The sequence below is a fragment of the Cuculus canorus genome, chromosome 4 (assembly GCF_017976375.1).
Source record: "Cuculus canorus isolate bCucCan1 chromosome 4, bCucCan1.pri, whole genome shotgun sequence".
Lineage (NCBI taxonomy): Eukaryota > Metazoa > Chordata > Aves > Cuculiformes > Cuculidae > Cuculus > Cuculus canorus.
The window spans coordinates 33,884,195-33,905,778 of NC_071404.1; the positions used below are offsets into that span (position 1 = coordinate 33,884,195).

At 37.5% G+C, this 21,584-nt stretch overlaps 1 protein-coding gene across 5 annotated transcripts in view; it reads left to right on the forward strand.

The window, feature by feature from the left end:
* FAT1 (FAT atypical cadherin 1) overlaps positions 1-21,584 on the forward strand; it is a 99,148-nt gene that overhangs the window by 44,637 nt on the left and 32,927 nt on the right. For all 5 annotated transcript variants that reach the window (XR_008449605.1, XM_054064959.1, XM_054064958.1 and 2 more), the window contains exons 3-8: positions 3,272-3,333; positions 5,553-5,882; positions 6,408-6,618; positions 10,708-10,847; positions 20,673-20,948; positions 21,171-21,381. Coding sequence is in view for 4 of the 5 variants with exons in the window: in XM_054064959.1 (XP_053920934.1) it covers positions 3,272-3,333; positions 5,553-5,882; positions 6,408-6,618; positions 10,708-10,847; positions 20,673-20,948; positions 21,171-21,381 (1,230 nt within the window). In the remaining variant the exon portion in view is untranslated. The remainder of the gene's footprint in view (positions 1-3,271; positions 3,334-5,552; positions 5,883-6,407; positions 6,619-10,707; positions 10,848-20,672; positions 20,949-21,170; positions 21,382-21,584) is intronic.

The following is a 21,584-nucleotide window of genomic DNA, read 5'->3' on the forward strand; positions in this document are numbered from 1 at the left end:
GCATTGGAATAGGCTACACAGGGAAGTAAGTAGTGGAGTTGCCATCCCTGGAGGTGTTCAAAAAACATGTAGATGTGGCACTTCGGGGCATGGTTTAGGTAGGCGAGATGATGTTGGGCTGATGGTTGAACTTGATGATCCTAGACATCTTTTCCAACCTTAATGATTCTTTCTATTTCTTTCATGACTGAGATCATCCATGCCATGAAGATAGCCATGGAAGATAGCATGGGATTAATATTAACATTCTGAACATGGAGCCTACCTAACGTTCTGTGGGTGTTTTTAAGAGATTGCTATTTTAGCACTGAATGGAAGTTGTTGATGTGCTGTCTTTCATATAAAGAGCTAATGTGATGCACTGTGTACTGAGATGAAATATTGTATGGGATGAAATATGTCCCTGCTAATGTGAGCTGCCTTATGCTATTTTCTCTTCCAAATGTAGCAGCTTTATTTATAAATTTATGTAATGAATGCTATAGTTGCATTTTTGTCAGTTCTAATACTGTTTATAATAGAAATCTGAAGTAGAGGTTATTTGAATACAGTTGCAACTATTTTAATTCTTCAGTAGATCTCAAAAGGACGGCAGGTAGTCCCCAGAGTGTAAACTCTGGAGGAAGGAGGAATACAATTGTGTTTGTTACCTGGTGTTGACTTTAGATGTTTACTATTAGTTTCAGTTCATCATGCTACCTTTCCAGCTAGTGAAGCAGAACAGCTGTAGTTTATCTTAAAGTATACTAAATTATTAATCTGCTGTTATGAAAATGTTTACAACGGGATGAGTTTTGAAACATTATGGAATGAAAAAATTGCACCAATTCACTAAAGATGCCATTTACTCATCATTATCTTAGAAATGTTTGTTATAAACCTGTGTTTTCCCTAGGATGCTTAGCCCATCTTGCCACAGTGTGCATTGATTTCCGGATGGAATAAGAGTCAGTGATGTGTATTACTAGAGTTTATTGTTCCTTGTGAAGTGTGTGGTGGGGAGGTGATAAGAGGGGGCAGAGGGAAAAAGGAAAATATGACTGCAGACTGGTGCTTTGTGGGTCAGTTTTGCTTTGAAAGTCAGTGCTTTGTCAGTGATCTGTTTCTCATGCATAATGTCATTTCTCTAATTAAGCAGTGAAGAGATTCTCCCCACCTCATTAAAAGAATTTCAAAACGATTATGTTACAGGCTTCTTCAGAGATGAATTGAAATTGTCTTTCACTTGTCGCTTCTGTGGGGATGTTATATATGCAAAGATGTGATTATTCATTTATTTGTGTAGAAGTAGGGGCACAGCAAGGAGGTCTCCAAACTCTTACAGAAAAGAGAGGGAGCTCAATCTAAAAAACTTCTGTTTTCAGTAGAAGGAGCAGAGTGGTGGCTTTTGTTGCAGGTAACTGACTTACATTGGGTCCAAAGATTGTCCCCAAACCTCTTAAAAGGCACACTGCATAGGAACAATCAAGCTTATTGTCACAGCCTTAGTTCAGAAAAGCTCTTCAGCAGCTAATGAAATCTGTCAGTGCAGCATTAAGCATTTTATGATTTAGAAAAACTTGGAAAAATGGAAAAGCTTAGTGATTGCCATAATTAAACCTGTTACAGTCTTTAACTGTAGTGAAACACTTCACTGAAGCTAAATTTTCACTTATGAAAGCGGCGAGCAGCAAGGAGTTAAACAAAAAGAATGTCATGCATGTGTGTGTGATTCTAAATCCAGAAGTGTTACATTTCCTTTGTTGGCATTAGTTTCTGCTGAATGTACAGGATATATATGGTGAAGACTAAACCCTTCTGTTATTGGTCTGAAGTGATTTAACAGAAGTGTGGCATGCTTGGTTGAAAAGACTGGAAGTTTTGACGGATCAAAGCATATGCATTTTGTTCTTACTGGATATTTTTTTGCTTAGCTGTTTAAGTTGTATTGACCAGCTTCATTAACAGAAATTATAGCTGGAATTTTTTGTTGTAGTGGTTGAACCCTGAAAATTTTATAAACTGATTTAAATTTTGCGTATGAGAGATCTTATTAATAAATAGGTTGTGCTATATTTAGAAAAAGGAACATGAAGTATGTGGCCTTCATTTTGATCCTGTTATGTCCTTAATTGGGTAATTGCTTGTCCTTTTTTCAGTTTGACAAGTAAGGATCAAGATGCCAGTGCTTTCCTGTCACAATAAAAACTGGGATAGTTTGATAAAAGATTTCATGGCATTGCAGCGTCTTCTGTATCTAGCTTATGCTGGTTTCCTGTTGCAGAGAATGTGGGATGCTTTGGCCAGGAGTGGCTTAAGTTGGGCAAACCCAGATCTTGGTATTTGCTTCTTAAAAAGGCAAGCTGTGACTAGGAGGAATTACTAGCACAAGGTCAGTGCCATGTTGAACACAGCAATGGTGTTTGTGGGTCCAGCTTGTACCTGCAAACAGGTTAATGGCTTTTGTGCAGCAAAGAAACTGAGTTAGCTCTGGTGCCTGCATCCGTGGTGCAGTTAACCCACACCATAGCAAGCCATTCGGCTATGATGGAAAGCTGATTAATTTTTAATGAAATTCAATAGTGAAGTTTTTGTTAGGGAGAATTAATTCAAATAAGATCCTTTTGTATTTAGATTTTACTGTTTTTAATATCTTTTAGTCTTTAATTCTCTTCATTTAAAGCAAAACTCATCATGTCTTCCTAATCTGGCATCAAAGGTATATCAAAACTCTTAGAACAAAATCTAGCACTGTGCATCAAAACTAACGACTGTTCAACTCCTTGTCATTGCCAAATCAATCCAACTCACACAAATTGCTTTGATTTTCTTCATTAATGCATCTCTTCAGGTCATCATTTTTTTTGTTGTTACTACTAAAAATGCAAATGGATATTTCTTTTGAAGAAATTAGTAATTATTCAAATAATGTCTGTAAACACCCTTTGAATATGGCATATGGACACCCTCTGAAAACAAAATGTCACATGAGAAAATTACATACATTACTTCTGTCAGAAGCATGGCATGCACAGATGTGTTGGAAAAATGAACTCTGTCTGCCTTAAGGGCTGCAACAGCTTAGCTTTCAGATTGCAAAGAATATTTTCACAGTTCTTAAGAATTGGAAACCTCTCACCCCTTCTCTTAAAAAAAAGTGTAAGTTCTGCAAAAAGAGAAGAGACCACCTAAGAAGAAATTGAGATTGGGTGTATTAGTAACTGCTGGTTTAACCTAACCTTCATTCAGATTTTCTTGAAGGATCTGATGAATTATTCTTTTATGTTTACAGGTCTGATTACAACCACATCTAGAAAACTGGATCGAGAGCAGCAGGGAGAGCACATACTGGAGGTAAATAATTTGATTAGTTCTCTGAAAAACATTAACTGCAAGTTCATTGCTCTTTTACAGAGAGTTGTTTACCATACTTGATTACTAGATGAAGAATTTAGAGAACTGGATAGTGGAAGTAATTTGCTTCTGTATTCATTTTCTTGACATGCAGAAAACTTCCCATCCTATAGAAACAATGTGTTAGGACTTTTTCATAATAAAATGGTTAAGATGCAGATATAAAACAAAAAAAATGCCTTGTATCTGTCAACCAAGATTTACCAATCATGCCTTTGTACTGCTTGAAAGGAAAAAGAGGAGCATGATTCTTTTTTTATCTTCCTATGTAATTTTTGCAGTAGGTACTTCAGCCTGCCTTTTGCTGAATATAGACCCTGGGGGAAAAAAATACAGAATCTTTTTTTTTTCTCTTAACTTTGAGAATACAAACAGATTGTGAGTAGACCTTTTTTTTTCTGCATAACATATTTATCAACCATATAAGTAGATGAGTTGCATAATATGTACTGTAAAGTCAGAGTCCAGAGTCCATGAAATTTGTGAATTAATTATTCTATTTAGCTACATCTAATTGATTGCCTGGCACTTATGTAATAGCTATTCTTATTCTCTGTCAAACAAAATGGAAAAAAAATCCAAACCTGTAGACAACTGAGAGTCTTAACAGTTCCGTGGTGTTGTCATGCAATATAACAGCATTGTACTTCACCAGCAATGGAGACTTAATATCCACAGTGATACTAAGATTTATCTGGAACCTTTATTGTGCCTCTCCTGCTGGATGACACATAAATGACTGCACTGCAAGTCAGAAAAACTAACATTAAAGCTAGAGAAGCAGTCTGGACATACTCAAAACCTGTGAAAACTGTAGAAAGGACTTCTTATAGGAATGCAAGGACTGCATGGGCCTGGAGGTAAATGTATTCCTTGATAGCACAAACTATTATTTTGTAGAACTCCAATGTACATGCAATCTTCCTGGTCCTTTGATGCATTGCAAACTGGATTAATGCAGCTATTGGACCAAATTTTAATCATTTCCATTTCTGTGTCAGCTTTGGAAAGAACTCGTTGTTTCTAAGTAGCAATAGGATGGAATTTTCTCTGCAATATGTTTCTAGTAGTAATAGTAGCAAAGTTAAGTGGCAAATCCAATTCAGTACTAGACAGTTTATTCCTGTAAATTGTAACATTATATTATTATGTTTTAAAGTTACCTGCTTGTGTCAGTTTCCAAAAGTACTTCATGTCAGTTATTTCTTGATGTGTATATCGGTTGTCAAATTGGTGTCTCATGAATTTTACTCCTAAGCTTATTGTACTGGGTTTTTTATTAGATTTATACAGTAAATAGAATGAGCCATGGATTGTTCTCTGACCCTGAAGCCACCTGGCATAATATGGCTTTGGCTGCTTATATCTTATCCTTGGAACAGAGAGGCCATGTCCAAGTTGCCTATTGAGTGTGGTGCCTGAATTGTGTGAATTCTCACGCTGCAGCTAGGCAGCGTATGGGCTACTTGTTCCAAGCTGAAACGTATTCCACAGAATCACACTGACAGTGTAATGTTATGGGCAGTTGTCTGCTAGCTGTCATGCCTGCTAATTCAACCTTGAGCTATAACAAGGCAGCATGTACAGAACTTTGGTTTTTTTCAGGTTACAGTATTACACAATGTTACATAAATCCTCCTGGTTTCCGCATTCTCTATAAATACAGCACATTAAGCTAATAGGTCATCAGTTTGGAATATTGGTTATTGCCTGCTGGTATAATTTATAATTCTTCATTCTTTCTTCATTTTGAATCCCAGATGGTTTTTTCAAGTTTTAAATAAAAGTCTATAAAGTGTCCAACAGAAGAACTCCTAACTACAGAGCAATACTGACAGACAGCATGGCTCAAAATATCAGTTTTCCCATTTGGTAGTTTTATGTTTTCACCTTCGAATGTAGGTTGGAAACAAACCCAGAAGTGCACAGAATGTTGGGCAATGTTATGAGCCAAGTGCTGAGCATCTGGCTAAGTAATTGAGCCTTGAAATGTTGACCAGATGGGTTGGTGGGTTTATTCCTTGTTTGCTACTAAATTTGCTACTACTTTACAGTTGTTTTAGGCAGTTGTAGGAAAACCTACAACTTTTTAAAAGAACATTGCTGGAATGACCCATGTTTGAATTGAATACTAAATGTACCCTTTTTAATAAAAACAGGTAACAGTAACAGACAACGGTATTCCTGCGAAGTCAACAATTGCACGGGTGATTGTGAAAGTCTTAGATGAGAATGACAATAAGCCTCAGTTCTTGCAAAAGTTCTACAAAATCCGGCTTCCAGAGCGTGGTAAGCCAGAACGAGAGAGAACTGCTAGGAGAGAGCCTATCTATCGAGTTATTGCTGCAGATAAAGATGAAGGCCCCAATGCAGAGATCTCTTATAGCATTGAAGATGGTGATGAACATGGCAAATTCTTTATTGAACCGAAAACTGGAGTGGTTTCATCAAAGAAATTTTCTGTGGCAAGGGACTATGATATCCTTACGGTGAGTCAAAATCTTATATATCATGAATACATGAAGTGTTGTTTTATTTCTGTGCTTATCACTTCTTATTCAGTGGTTGGCAGGTGAATGACTGCAGTAGCTGAAGGAAGAAAGCTTCAACAAATCCAGAAGTATTGTTTTGTGTGTTTGTTTTGTTTTGTTTGAAAGGATGATTTCAGATGTTTGTATTGAGAAAGTGAATCAAGAAGCTGCTGTTCTTTTGCAGAACTTGACAGATAACGAACGTGATAAGGGAACGTAAACAGTCAGTTTGACTGTCTTTCAGGAAGAAAGCAAAATAAAAGTGAATTTATGGTTACAGTTTGTGCTACTATCAGGTGCTGCATACTTTTTCTCCATTTGCTGCCCAAATATTGAAGGGCAAGTGGCACTTTGAGAGACACTTAACCTTTTTGGATATAGCTTACACAAGCAAACGTGCTTGGAGCTTATTTCTACTTTTCCATTTATGTGACATAATGATTTATGTGATCCTGTAGCCTAAAATATGTGTCTCTTTCACAGATTAAAGCTGTAGATAATGGTCGTCCACAAAAATCATCAACTACACGGCTTCACATAGAATGGATTCCAAAGCCCGTCCCACCTACAGAGCCCATTTATTTTGAGGAAGCATTTTTTTCTTTTACGGTGATGGAAAGTGACCCAGTTGGTCACATGATTGGCGTAATAGCTGTTGAACCTCTGGGAACACCACTTTTGTTTGACATAACGGGTAAGGCTGCCTTAAGGGCTTTTATTATTAGAAACAAATGCATGGAGTCTGAGGTATTGAAGGGCTCATTGCAGCTTGTTTTGTAATTGCTCTTCTAAGTAATGTGAGGTTTTGACATGCTTCAGCTGTAGACATGTATTTTTTTCCCCTTATTTCATTATCAATCAAAATTATTTAATTTTTTTATAAGTGCCACTATGTAGCAAAGGTTTAAATTATGTTGTGAAATATCTACTGCGTTACCATTTTGGAAATTACATATGAATATTATATAAGTGAAATTAAAGCTAATCAAATCAACCTTGTAAACTGTAGGATGGGGAGAGAAATAAAATGCTCATTTTCTATAATAGGATAGTACATCTAAAGCAATACTATGCTGTTCACATTTCTTTTCCTCTGGGCTGCTTCTCGGGTTGTTCTCCCTTGATTCAGTACTAAAAGGAAAGCTTGCAGTGTTCCTAACCCCAGCAAACTTCTTCCTGTACATTTTCTTACTACTGTATCATACCTTAGCCTCTACCATTGAAAGGGAAATTCTGATCAATAATATGACTTAAAATTGATGCTGTGATGGCAAATGAACAGGACTTCTTAGTTGTAGTCTTACTTACTAGACCTATGAGCCAGGAATACACAGAGCGCTCACTATATAGCCAATGCTAAAAACAAGTTCTGTCGTGTGTTATGTGCTTTAGAGGCAAGGAGAATAGATAGCATAGCCTTGTTTCAGGAGCAGGATCTTTTAGTGAACTGTTTCTGGTTTTAAGACAGCCCTATCAGATTGGGAATTTTCTTGGTTACTGGTGGAATTTTTAGCCACTCTTATGTTAAGTTGTTAAGGAGAGCTTTTTTTTTTTTTAATTATTTATTTAAAATTTAATTACTTTTAAAGATTTGGTTTGCTGGCATGTGTTTCCCAAGGGCTAAAGAGAACACCAACAGTTAAAAGTTAAATTTGTAAAACTGATACATGTAGCAGGTATATATGTGCCAAATACTTGAGGAGTTCTCAGAAGACTTTCAAGCATGTAAGAACAGACACAGCTCTTCCCTAAATGCGCACTTCATGCATGAACAACTTGTGATTACAGTGCTAAACATTGCTAATGTATTAAATATTTACATAGATGATTTTTTTAATGATTCCTTCTAGTTGGGAGGGAGAATAATTCCAGTTGACATAGATGATATTTGAATGAAAAGTGTTTGCATTTGGACAAACTGAGGGGTTAGAGATGTGTACAGTTGCATAGAGGGAGTGAAGAGTTCAAGATGCCTTCTTGCATTCTCATAGGGGCAAAGCTTTGCATTAGAAGTATTTTGGAACTGAGGCTGCTCTCTTCCTGTTCTCTCAAACGTATGCACACACAGGCGTGGAAATAGAAAATAGAAAAATAATTTAAGTGATCAGGAGAGAGGAGAGGGTTCCACGTGCTCCAGTTTGAACAGAGTAATCCAGTCAGCAGCACACAAACATCTGTAGACCAGAAAGAGTCCAATAAAGGGAAGGTTAATAAAGGGATATTGTCAAAAAAAGGTGGATGGTTCATGGAGATGAGAGAGAGTAGATGAAAGGGGTCTCAGAGGTCCTGAGAGTTTCCACAGAGTACAGCAACGGCATTTCCTGGGGTCTTTTATTAGCAAAATTTGTTAATTAGGTTGAGGATATACTTCTCTATTGTTCTTTTTAGTTTGCTTCACTTTGAACAGTGTGTACCTCTGAATAGAATTCAGATGATAATATTTTTTTTTATTTGCTCCTTCTAAGCGTGCAGCACAGTTTGGACGTTTACAGAATTTTTATTGCTTAATATAGAAATTAGATGATCTTTTCCTGCTATTTTTAGAAAGACATATGCAGAAAACTCCAAGGGGAAAGAGCAGAACTTGACCATGGGCTGTAAAATGAAACATTTTATTTTGACTGTTTTCTTAGTAGAGGTGTTCTGGAAAGTTTGATATGCGATCATGTTGTGAAGTTACTGACTAGTTTTACAGATGGTCACTTAATTGCCCTCTTTTAATGTTTCTAATAGCATGAATTAATTTGATTGACAGCTTTCCTTTGTGTTCTGTGCTTGCTTTCCATGCTTTCTTTCTTTTTGGCTGAGCCAGGAGACAAGCTTGCTAGTGAAGTATTTTACATCTTTCAGATGGCTTGTGACCTGAACTGTACAGCAGAAGGTATCTGCTGAGATCACATAATTTATTACCAGATTATGAGATCTGAAATGAAAGCGTACATTTGTAAAATATTTATTTTATTAACTCTTCGGAAATCAAACTGCTCACAGTTGCATTTGTGACAGGTTCGTTTTTGTTTTGTTTTGTCATCATTACATTTATACAGCATCAATTCAGAGCATCCAGTTTTGGCCTTGGCCAAAACTGTTGCTGTTACACTTCCAGTGTACCAGATGGAGAAGTTTCCGTTGAATTCTGCTTCACCGGATGACCAGGTTTCACCGCTGCTACAAACATTCAGCAACACCTTTGTGATTTCCTTTATAAGAAAGATAAAAAAGCTGGTTAGAGAGCTTGTCCTTATATCAGGGAAAGTGAATGAACAAATTCCTACCCGTTCACTTCACTCTTCCCTTGAAATGAAGATAACTTCATTTAGACATCTGAGAAAATGGTAATGCATGCGAACTATGAAAGAAAAGTTAGAGACTCGCTCTCTGAAGATGTCAGAGTGAAAGAGAAGGAAGTTACTGCCTTTCTTGATGTCCAAATTATATTCATTCATATGATTCTGAAACTTGCTAGGCCGGTAAGAGGATTTGGCTTTCAGTTAAACTGATAAAGCTGATGTCACTTTTCTATTGTTAAACATCTTAAATCCAGTGAAGCAGAATCTAGCCCGTCTTTCCAAAACTGATATGTCTGTCATGCAGTGGAACCTTCTAAAGGTGAAATCCTTTTTACGTGAGAATGTTGCCCCATTTCAGTATTTATTGTTCTTTCTTGGATTACGTATAAATGGAGACCTTCACACTTCCAGCCTTGGCTTTACATAAAAGGCATTTAGTGATTTACCAAACATAGTGTGTAAAAGTTTTTTATTAAAAAAATGCACTCAGAAGATATCTGAATGCTATCCCTGTAAAATATAATTAGAAAAACACATGCACATGATTAGAAGGAATTGGTTTGCCATATCTAGCACTGGCTTGACCAAAATAAAAATTGATTCTTTCATTTTAAGCAGTTTATTGAGACGTCTCAAACAAATGTAGTTAAATGGCAGTATTTATCATTGCTAAAAATATTTAGACTTCATGGGTATTGTATTCTCATGATAATCTGCTTGTGGTGGCATGATGATGATCAACTAAATGTCTTAAACAACGAGCATAGCTATTGATCTGCATGGTTATTTACATATCAAAGGGTAATATGAAAGTTTTATAACAGAAGTTATAAGATAATTTGCTTCAGAAAACGAGCTTGGCCATACTTAAACATTGAACGTTTAAGTATTTAGCAGTCAGATGAGTCCTGCTTATCTCAGGAATTAGTAAGTTCTTGACATACTCAGCATTGAGTTGAGAATCCTTTGGAGGTACTGTAGCTTTCTCAACCTTACCTATAGCCATATACAAATATAGTAATTTGAACTCTGATCTGAGAGACATAAATTTGACTATGTGGCTGATTTGGGATTTTCATTTATTTTGATACAAAGTGTATTTCTCACTAATTAGCCCAACATTCTGCACAAAGTAAACTATAAGGTTTCACCTAGTAATTGTGTTTCCTTCTATTTGGAATCTTCAGATTCTGGTGAAAAAAAAGAAAATTAGCAGATCTTGCTAAGAATCTGCCCTCTAACTTCCCATGAGCCAGACAAATCAGCTTTGAATTAATCAATTTTAAATAACATGATATGCTGTTACTCACAGATACCAGATAAAAATCGGAGGTTTTAAAATAAGTGTGTGTGTGTATATATATATATATAAGTATATGTGTATATAGTTCCACTTTCATTAAGCATCTGAGGCCAGGACATGATCATGCATGAAAACAATGAAACAGTGCTGTGTTTTATGAACTTCTCCCTCTCCTAATTTCCCGAACAAGGTGGCAACTATGACAGTCGATTTGATGTGGACAAGGGCAGTGGAACTATCATTATTGCTAGACCTCTTGATGCAGAACAGAAATCAAATTACAACTTGACAGTAGAGGCAACAGATGGAACCAGATCTATCAGCACTCAGGTAATGGATTTTCTAATGAAGCACTTATAGATGAAGGAATTTGTAGGTGGGGGGTGGTGATGGTGTTGTGTTTTGTCCTTAACATATTTTTCATTCTGGACAATGAATACGTTTTATATAAATTTGGGGTTCTGTCTAAAATAGAAGTGAATTTTAATCTCTATAGAGCATGCTGTGTAGCAGTCCAGGTGGAAGTTTGTGCATTACTATGCTGTAGTCTGAGTCGGCAACTTTTAAGTTATATCATGTTCCTACGTTAACTGAGTAAATGAAAACAAAAGCTAATCCCTTCCGTACATGATTTACTCACAAGAGAAGTATTAATACTTCTTATCTGAATTACCCCTCTTTCTCTCGCTACCCCAAATTCTCCAGATAATGTGATTACTTCACTTGAAATTTTAGATGACTGTTTTATGAAACAGACCTGCTTCTTCTGCATGGTGTACATATAGGAGCAAGATTTAGGTGATAACATTTCTTTGTGTCTTCCTAAATAGTTGCTGTTAGCATCAGTGGAGCTAGAGTTTGCCAAACACTCTCCAAAAATCAGCAGTCTTGGACAAACCAATTTTTTTTAAATTACCTGTCTACTAAGGCTCCATGGTGGTAGCAGTTCTTTTCAATTGGCCTAATAAGTTCACTTTAAGGCAGAAACCTTTTGCATTGTTGTTGGAAATAACTACAGTAAAGTAGGTTATGATGGGTATTCCTCCTGTTTTTACCATCTAGTTTCTTTCCTCGATGAAGAAGCTGAATATATTTGGAAATAGGACTTAGTTGATATTGGTGTGGATGGAGCAATAAGCATAAAGGAGCTCACTTTTCTTCCAAATGGAAAGGAAAGGATTTATTTACTATTTTAAGACTGTTATGTTGGGTCAGCGATGTGTCTGTTACTACCCCTATCACTGACCTACCACTCAGGAGCTCAAAGACCAATAAGGGGGTTGCTGCTGTCTTTTCTGTACACAGAAATCTGTTAAGAATCCAGTTCCTTGTTGTTCAGCTTCTGTGCAGTTTCTGTGGGGTTTTATTTTATTGTCTTTTCTAATATTTTCAATGTTGTCTTCCTCCTTTGAGTCAGAGGGATGGATGCTTCTTGTCAATTCTTAGGATTTAAAACAACCTTTATTTAGCTGACTGCATGTCTGGAGGCTTGATAGGTCTAATACACTAAGTTTGATAGTAGAAGACAGCAAAGTCAGCAGTTTCCTTTGAGAGCTGCCTTTTCCTTTAATGGTTACAATTGAGAATGGTATTCTAGACCGTGAATCTCCCAACAAGACAACATGTACTCCAGTCAGAACTTGCTGCTATCATAGCTGTGGTTCTGTTGCTTCTGGTACTGATAACAACCCTAAAAGATCTGGAGAACCTTGCTGTAAATGTATTGCCTAGTTGTAGTAAAAATATCAAGCAGATTTCTGTTGATTAAAGAATGCTGGATAGAAGGCACAAATTGATTTGAAACAAATTGGAATAAGCCCAGATCCAGTTGAAAGAGAATTCCTTTTTGCAAGAAATTAAGAAAGACAGCAAAAGACTTTCCACACCCACTTAGAGGCACCACTACTCCCACTCCCGCCCCAAAGAATGCAGTAAAAGATGCCACCGTGCAGGATGTTTGGGGTAGCTTGGAGACTAGTAAAGGCTGAATATGTGGTCTCAGTGACTGCAGATATTCTGTCCAGTGCTGCTGCTTATATACTTGAATTTATGCAGGTGTCCTGAGCTGTCACAGTTGAACCATTATCTGCTTTCTCTTCTGGAACAACCAAGAATTAGAAGGTCACAGAACTACTAACCCTCACACCTTCACATCCTCTGGGTTATGTGATTCATTTAGTTCTTCTTGGAAGAGCACAGAGTAGCTTTTGTCCGATTTCTTTAAATGAATTTGTTATTTTAGCATTTTGTGAAGCTGAGTGAGCACTATAAACATTTACCACAGTAGTCTTCTGCATAAGAATTGGAGCAGTAGTCTCAAATGTATCGTCTCTTATTTCTGTGACTGCTTTTTGTATGAATTTCTTTTGCATCCCTTTTTCCCTTTCTCGGCTGTAGCTGGCAGGAGCAGAGGTTGTGGCTTCTGTTACAAGGGAGCACAAAGACTTCCTTTGCATTGCCTTCCTTTTTCCCCAGCTTGTGGGATAAGCTCGAGCTATGCTGTTGCTCTTTGAGGCTCATGTTACTGTGGCATATAGATTGAAGAGCATGGATTAGTTCAAACTCTGCAACTGTTGGTGCATAAACAGGCTCCTGATTCAAACTGATTCTCTTGTCTTCACCATAACCCCTGGCCCATACAAATGGACCAATCTGTTAAGATAGACTATCGTTAAGGATGTACATTTCAGATGACACTTAACTTCAGGGGAATTAAATGTTGATAAAAAATCAGAGTTAAAGATATGATTTATGGCTATCGGTGTTAATTCTATTACTCGCTGCTGAAATAACAATGATTAAAGTTTGAATGTTGATGTCGTGTTGGATTCTTCTTTTAGCTGATAAACACCTGAAATAGAGTGACAGGCAAAAAAACCTCTTAATACTGAGTGCGTACATTAAGAACAACGATATGCCGTACAGACTGTTTAGCTTACAGAGTAATTGCTGTAAACACTGGAAATACTGTGAATAATTTACTAGACCTTAATTAACAGAAAATTCAGTAAATTTACACTTAATTTGAAAAAGGAGATGACATTTTAAAGGCACTGGGGAGAGGAGGAAGAAACGAAAATCTGATTGTGTAGAAGCAGTGTATGGAATCTGACTTAAACTTTCCTTTAATCTGCCTTTAGAAGGCATTTGCTGGCCTCAGGCCATTAACATCTGTAGAGTATTTGGCTCTTTCAGGAATTCAGTTAAATAGCTTTTTTGAAAAATATAGCAGCAGTAGGCGTGGAGGCTATTAGAATTTTGCATACATCTAAATGCCAAATGCATGATGCAAAACAAGGACAAGCAAATTCCAAGCCTACAGTAGTGGTGCTTGACAAATCATCTTAGAGATTTCTAGTGTCACACTAGGAGGAAATATCATTAAAAAAACAAATCAATGTACTTATGGTTTTGGTTTATAATGTTTTGTCCTGAAATAGAAAAGGTTATTCACAGGCTGTAAGTATATATGAACTATTGGGTTACTTAATGGACAGAAGAAGAAGGGGAAAAAAATTTTAAATTTCTTATCTATAGTCACTTTTTTTTCCACTGTATGCAATACTTAGGATGGTTTAAAGCTAATTGCAGCATTTTACGTATTGCTGTGCTATCACAGCATATTTAATCTGACTGTATGCAAAATTTATAAGGACATTATGCTTTGGGAATGAAAGATAGAATATTCTTTGTTGATTAAATGTGCCGGTTTTTCTTACAATCATCACAATGTTCCACCGAGACATTTTAGAACTGAAATGCAGTTATATTATCTCTGGATAATATAATTGTTTGTTTATGAAAATGATTATAAACATGTCAACGTAGCTATGATGTAATTATGAATGGAAAGACGAGATTTTAACCCCCAGATAGAATGAATCCCCCCAGCAAAAGAATAACTAGATTGGTAACCACATCAGTGGACATGGGAAAATCAACAGATGTGATCTGTCTGGACTTCTGTAATGCCTCTGACAAAGTCCCCCACAACATCCTTCTCTCTAAATTGAAGGGCTGTGGCTTTGATGGGTGGACTGTTCAGTGGATAAGGAATTGGTTGGATGGTCGCATTCAGAGAGTTGTGGTTAACAGCTCCATGTCCACGTGGAGATCCATGACCAGTGCTGTTTAATATCTTCATCAATGACATAAATGGCAAGATTGAGTGCACCCTCAGCAAGTTTACGGATGACGCCAGGCTGAGTGGTGGAGTTGTCACACTGGAGGAACAGGATGTCATCCAGAGGGACCTGGACAAGCTGGAGAAGTGGGGCGGTGAGAACCTCATGAAGTTGCACAAGGTCCTATACCTGGGTCAGGGCAATCTGTGGTTTCGATACAGGATGGGGGTGATGTGATTGAGAACAGCTCTGCGGAAAAGGACTTGAGGGTGCTGGTTGATGAGAAGCTTGACATGAGCCAGCAGTGCATGGTTACAGCCCAGAAGGCCAACCATGTCCTGGGCTATATCGAAAGAACCGTAGGCAGCAGGTTGAAGGAGGTGATTCTGACCCTTTACTCCACTCTTGTGAGACCCCACCTGGAGTATTGTGTCTGGTTCTGGAATCCTCAGCATTAGAAGGATATGAAAGTGTTGGAACAGGTCCAGAGGAGGGCTACAAAGATGATCAGAGGGCTGAAGCACCTCTGCTACAAGGACAGGCTCGGAGAGTTGGAGGTATCCAGCCTGGAGAAGAGAGGGCTCCGAGGAGACCTTACAGTGGCCTTCCAGTACCTGAAGGGGGCTACATGAAAGCTGGAGGGGGCCTGTCTTACAGAGGCATGTAGAGATATGACTAGGGGAAATGGCTATATATTGGAAAGGGGGAGATTTAGACTAGACATAAGGAGGAAATTCTTCACAATGATGATGCTGGGGGAAGTTGTGGATGCCCCCTCGTTGGAGGTGTCCAAGACCAGGTTGGATGGGGCCTTGGGCAGCCTGATCTAGTGGGAAGTCCCTGCCCATAGCAGAGGGGTTGGAACTGGGTGATCTTTAAGGTGCCTTCCAATCTAAACCATTCTATGATTCTGTAACTTGCTAGTAATCAATGCATTCCAATGCAAATTTAGGTTCCTCTTGTGAAATAATTAAATTATTTCAAGTCCTCCCTCTAAATAATCCTGGGCAGCTTTGGTCTCTTGTCTGTATAACCAGTTTACATCACTCCCAGTGAAACCTGTAGCTAGAGGGGAGTTGTGAAACACACCTGTTGCATAGTCTTGCAAAATGAGTCGAGTTTCTTATGTTCCAGACCATTTTGTTCAGAGATCACATTATGGTCTGTTAATGTCAAACTTCTCTATAGGAGTGCTGTTTTGATATGGAAATTATTTCTTAAGAGCTAATGCTATTGCATTTCATTTTATTTTAGTCTTATAATTTGGTTGAGAAACTCTTAGTATCTGTTGTTATTATACTATACATGTTACTTTAAAATAACACAAGCTCTTCCTGTATTTTGTTTCTGAGGTGCACAAATTCATATTTTTCTGTGTAAGTCTTTAAAATTGCACTCAAAATTATTACTTGGTTCCTTTCATTTAATTTAATGGCTTTAACAGTTTACATGAAAATTTGGTCCTCTAACATTTAAAAGGAAATTGCATATGTGGCACCTGTCACTTAGCATCCGTAGGAGTCCCTGTTTTGAGAACAGGGTTTCCTTAGTACATTTATTTAATAGTTTAAATTGGAAGGAGTCACTGAATTTATCTGGTTAAAACTTCTAGTCAAAGCAGAGGAAACTGCAAGTTGTTCAAGGGACTTGCCAGGTTCTGAGTGTCTGGGATGACAGGGCATGACACCTCTTCCTTCGACATGCTTTTACATTAGTGTTTGACAACCCTCTTTGAAAATAATTTTGTCTATGTCTTATGTTATAATTTCAGCTATTGGAGCTTGTGAATGTCGCCTCTTGTCATTTCACTGTGCAGCTCTGAGAGGAGGCTGTCTTTCTTTCTTGTTACTGTCCCTTTCCACAGTGGGTGGAGAGTATTTCAATCCTCATTTATTTTAATGGCTTTCCCTGGGTTCATTTGAGTTTTTCAACATCTCTTTTGGACTGCAGAGCTGAAAACCATAGTGGATCTACAGTCCCACCAGTGAGTGTCAAATAGAGCGGGATAATTCTTTTCCCCTACTTGCTTCTTCCCCTTACTAAAGCAGCCCAGCATGCAGTTAGCTAAGTTAACGGTAGAGTGCCCATCGATTCACATTATGCTTGTCCACCAGAATCTGCAGAGGGGCGTAAAGTCAAATCATCAGTGAGTGTGAAATTAATCCTAGACTATGTAGCTAAAAGACCTTTTACTTGAGTCTTAAGATAAACATTTAAAATGATTGCACTAATACATCAGATTGTGTATTTGTAATTGTGTTTACCAGTGTGGAGAAGAAATTGCGTGCCTGAGCAATTAATTTGACAAATAATGGAATTACCTGAGGAAGCCACTTGTAGTAACTGAATCATTATGTTTATTCCTTAGCAATATTTTTTTTCATATTTAATAGTGGTGTATGTTTTGAGGAGCTGTCTCCTGGTCTGCTTAGCCCAACAGTACCTTTTTGAAGGGTGTAAGGAGTAAGGTCATTTTAACTGCTTCACTAGCTGATACTGGAGGAGGTTGATGCTTAGTCCTTCTGATGGTATGATCAACAGATCACTTCCCATTTAAGCCGGTTCATTGGCTATGTGATTAGTCTTGCAGGTACCATATTGGTTTCACAGTCACTACATTCCTGGCACTTAACTTAGTGCTTTGCATGGTTTGCTGTTTTCTTGAATTAATTTTTTGTAGTACCAACAGCACAGGTGACCATGTCTTCCGCTCTGAAGATTCCTCTAACGCAGTTGCTCTGGAGTTTAATGCCCTCTCACCTCCAATTTTGACCTAAGTTTCTGTATTTTCTCACTTAGGAGGGAAATAGACATGAACTTAAATAGCAATTTCGATTTAAATTCATCAAATTTGACACTCCATCTTTTCGCTTACTGTTTTTTTGAGTCTGAACTTAATCTGTAATGGGTGGAAATTGAGTAAAAAACTTGACGTTCACTTTGAAAGCGTAGTATCTGTTAATTGTGTTGTAATTGTATATGAAATTGTGTAACCTTTTATTTATGGAACAAGTTTGTATAATTTGATGTGTACTGAGAGTTGGGGTTTTCTTTTGTGTTTTTTGGGGTTTTTTTTTGTTGGTCATCTGCATTTTTTTTTCATTTTCCTGAGCACCAGTGTTTAGTGAGCAGATGTTTTCACTAAAATGGTATGAAAGTGACTGTGTTGGACCCTTCCATATTTCTTTTTTCAAGATGCATTGAAATGTCTTTTATTTATACAGAATTTAAAAAGAAACCAAGAATTGTGCTTGTGTTGCTTTACTACATCCCCCCTAATCATGAACATCTAAACAAAATCACATTTAAGGTCACATTCTTCTCATTCTTACTCTTCATTTTCCAGTTGCATTAGTCAGTGAATATATTTAAAAGCTTGACCTAATGTATGTCCTGGGTCGTCTACCAAAAATTTTTCTCCCCACCAAAAATCAATATTTATTCCAACTCTCTTTCCTTTCTTTAATCAGATTCTAATCCATGACAAAGACAATTCGTTAGTTTTCATACCAACATCTTTCAAGGGATTTTATCAATGTTGGAAGTGATTAGTTAATTTCTTTTTTCTTCCATTTTCTGAGAGATCTAAAAATTGTGAGAGACAGCATTTTCCTCTGCAGTAATAATTTGTATTTATCCTAACAGACTGCTTCAAGCACTGAAAATCTACCAGTGTTTATGAATATTCCCCTACATGTACTATCTATTGGATTATGTCTCAGTGACCTGTGATGCTTAGAACTATGTCTAGTAAACAAAGTTAGAGGCTTGGCGGTGGGGGTTGGTGCTGTGGACATTAGTGCGTGCAGACATACACAGGGGTGCCTTCCCCCCTGCCCTGGGTGATGATGTAGACATTGAGCTCAGTATTATTAACAGCATGTGTTACACTAGGAGGATTACCATCTTCCCTACACCCACCCCTGCACTCCAACAGATCCTGGGGGTGGCTCTCGTCTTGGTGATTTTTTTCCATTTAGCAGCTTATTGCAGCACCACTGCTTTGCCAGTGTCTCGTTTTTCTTTTGTTTTATGCAAGGTCATGCTCCCTGTTGTTCTTGGTGAATAAGACTGAGGCAAAATTGTAATTTGGGATGACCTTTCCTCCTCATTAATTGTTCTTTCTGTTTCCTGGTAATCTTGCTTATCTGCAGATTCTTTCACAGTTTCTAGTAAACTTAAAAATATTTTCATTCCTTTTATTCTGTATCTGGCTTCTGACTCTTGAGATTCCACATTTGCCATTTTCAGCTCTGTTCCTATTGTTCCTTTTTATATGCTTGTCTGTTCTTTTCTATTAAGTGAGTGAAATTCTCAGTGGAAGTAGTTTTTCTGGTGACAGTTATTTCAGCTGCCAGACTGAGCCATATCCCAGCTTTTTGGGGGAGATTTTCCTATGTTATAATACAAAGTTGTTCCAAGAGTTTCATACCTGATTCTTTGTGTTCCCAGATTCTCGCTTCCAGTAATCACCCTGCCCCATGGTGCCACCAGGGTTGGTGCAGGACTTCCTTACTTCAATGCAGAAGTCTTGTCTGTTGTTACTTAGAATGAAATCCTTCTAACAGTCTCCTAAAATCTTGGTACCGTTTGTAGATCATATCCAAGGGCTGCCTTTGTCTGCCTGGAAGTTAATTAAATGTTTTCAGCCTCTATTAAGATTTCCCATTAGGAAGAACTTGTTGTATTGGAGCTTAGGTAGTAGTTGCAACCTGGAGTAATATACTTGCATCTGAAATAAATGTTTTAGGCATGGGTTTGACTCCTGTTAGTACGCTTCTGATCTACTTTTCCTCGGTACAAGTTTTAACGTAACCTTGCCAAACTAGCTTCTTGAGGTTGAGGATTTTTTTTCTTCCTGCAGCAATCTATGTGGTGTTTTCTTGTTAAGTACCACCATTAGGTTTCATCTAATCTAGTTTCTACTGCATGCACTAGAAGTTATATCCATAGACTCCACTAGGTATCAGTGGAAAGCAGTAAGTATCTTCAAAGAGTAATTGAATCTGCTTATGATATTGTAAGTCCTTATTTTAAATACCTGTTGATGGCACTTAACTAATCTATGCAAGGCAGCGAACCTTTGGGTTAAAAGCATGGCTGCCTGTGCAACATATAAAGAGCTTGAATTTGCCATGTGTTCTTGGAGTTTTGCTGTCTACCTGCCAGCTCCTCTGCATTGCTGTTAGTCATCTGATGTTATCACTGTTAAAGGAACCTGATGATGGCGTAATGTCTTAACCTTTTTATAACGGAGTTTGATGCTGTCAAAGACAAGTCGGGTGTGCAGGGATCTTGTGTGGTTCCAGTGAGCATTATTCAGACAAAGAGAGCATTGCCTGCGTAGCACATAGGTGAACCCGCTGAACTTCTGTAGGTAAATGCAATTTGAATCATCAAAGTTAATATAGCTGTAACTTCAGAGAAACTGTGTTGGTGACTAGTTACCTATGCTGAGATTGTGCTACATGTAGGAGAGCAAACAATAGTTGTGGCTCTTCAAAATAATACAGTTTCGTAGGAATTCCACCACTTTTCCATTCTTGCCTAGACTTAGAAATGTAAGGAGCTGGAAGAGGATTGTTTCAATGTGAGGGCAAGGAGTACAGTGCATCTGCTGCCTTGGAAAACACTGCATAAAATTCCAAATTTCCACAACTAAACCATATTTTTACCCACCTTCGGATCCATATTCAGAATCTTTTCTGTTTGATTTTTTCTTATTCCTTAGTAATTTTGGAATTACTTTTTCATCTTGCTTTAGGCAAAAACAATTCACCTTAAGATGCCTTATGTAAGGCATTTTTGATAATATGGATTTCTGGTGTGACTTTGGGGAAGATGAGGTAGATTTGGGTTTAGTGAGAGTCATCTTCCTTACACCTCTTAAATCTCTCCCCCTCCCTGGAAAAAAGAAAGTGTTGAGGTGGAATTATTTCAGTGTTATGGTTGAATTTAATGAAATACCTTATTTTCATGCCTGTTTCCCAAATATCATCAATGCTTTCCCCTTCCCATTGTATCATTTCAGGTGTACATCAAAGTTATAGACACAAATAATCACAGGCCTCAGTTTTCTGCTTCAAAATACGAAGTTATTATACCTGAAGACACCTTGCCAGAGACAGAAATTCTTCATGTCAGTGCCACAGACAGAGATGAGAAGAATAAGCTGATTTATACTATGCAGGGCAGCACTGATCCCATCAGTCTTAAAAAATTTCGTCTGGACCCTGGAACTGGCTCTCTTTATACTTCAGAAAAGTTGGATCATGAAACCATGAACCAGCATATTCTCACAATAATGGTAAATAAACACAGAACTTCTATAGTCAATAGCAACCAAGTCTTTTTAAATGTTGGATTTTTTTTTAAGTTGTCACCTTAATTCCATGTTTATTTTTATGTTTATTTTGTATGCCTTCTTTGTCTCTGTGACTGGTAAAGATTGAACCTTGAATAATTACTAATATTTGCTAAACTGCTGAAATAAGAGTGCTAATTACTGGTAACATGCTAACTATTTCAGGTTCGAGATCAAGATGTTCCTGTAAAGCGCAACTATGCTAGAATCATTGTTAATGTTAGTGACACAAATGATCATGCCCCATGGTTCACCAGCTCTTCCTATGAAGGACGGGTGTATGAGTCAGCAGCCGTTGGATCAGCAGTACTCCAGGTTACAGCATTAGATAAGGACAAAGGAAAAAATGCAGAAATTGTGTACTCTATTGAATCAGGTATATTGACTTTCTTATATCTTCCGTTTATTTTGAAACAATACTTGCTGATACTTTGCTTCAACTGTAGACGTGTAGAAAATAACTACATAAAGTGGGCAATACAGATATATGTGTTGTGTTCTGTGAGATGTATTTAAGATATAGCCTCAGAGCATTTAAAAGAAAACTACAATGACAAACATTCATCTCCCTCTCTTACC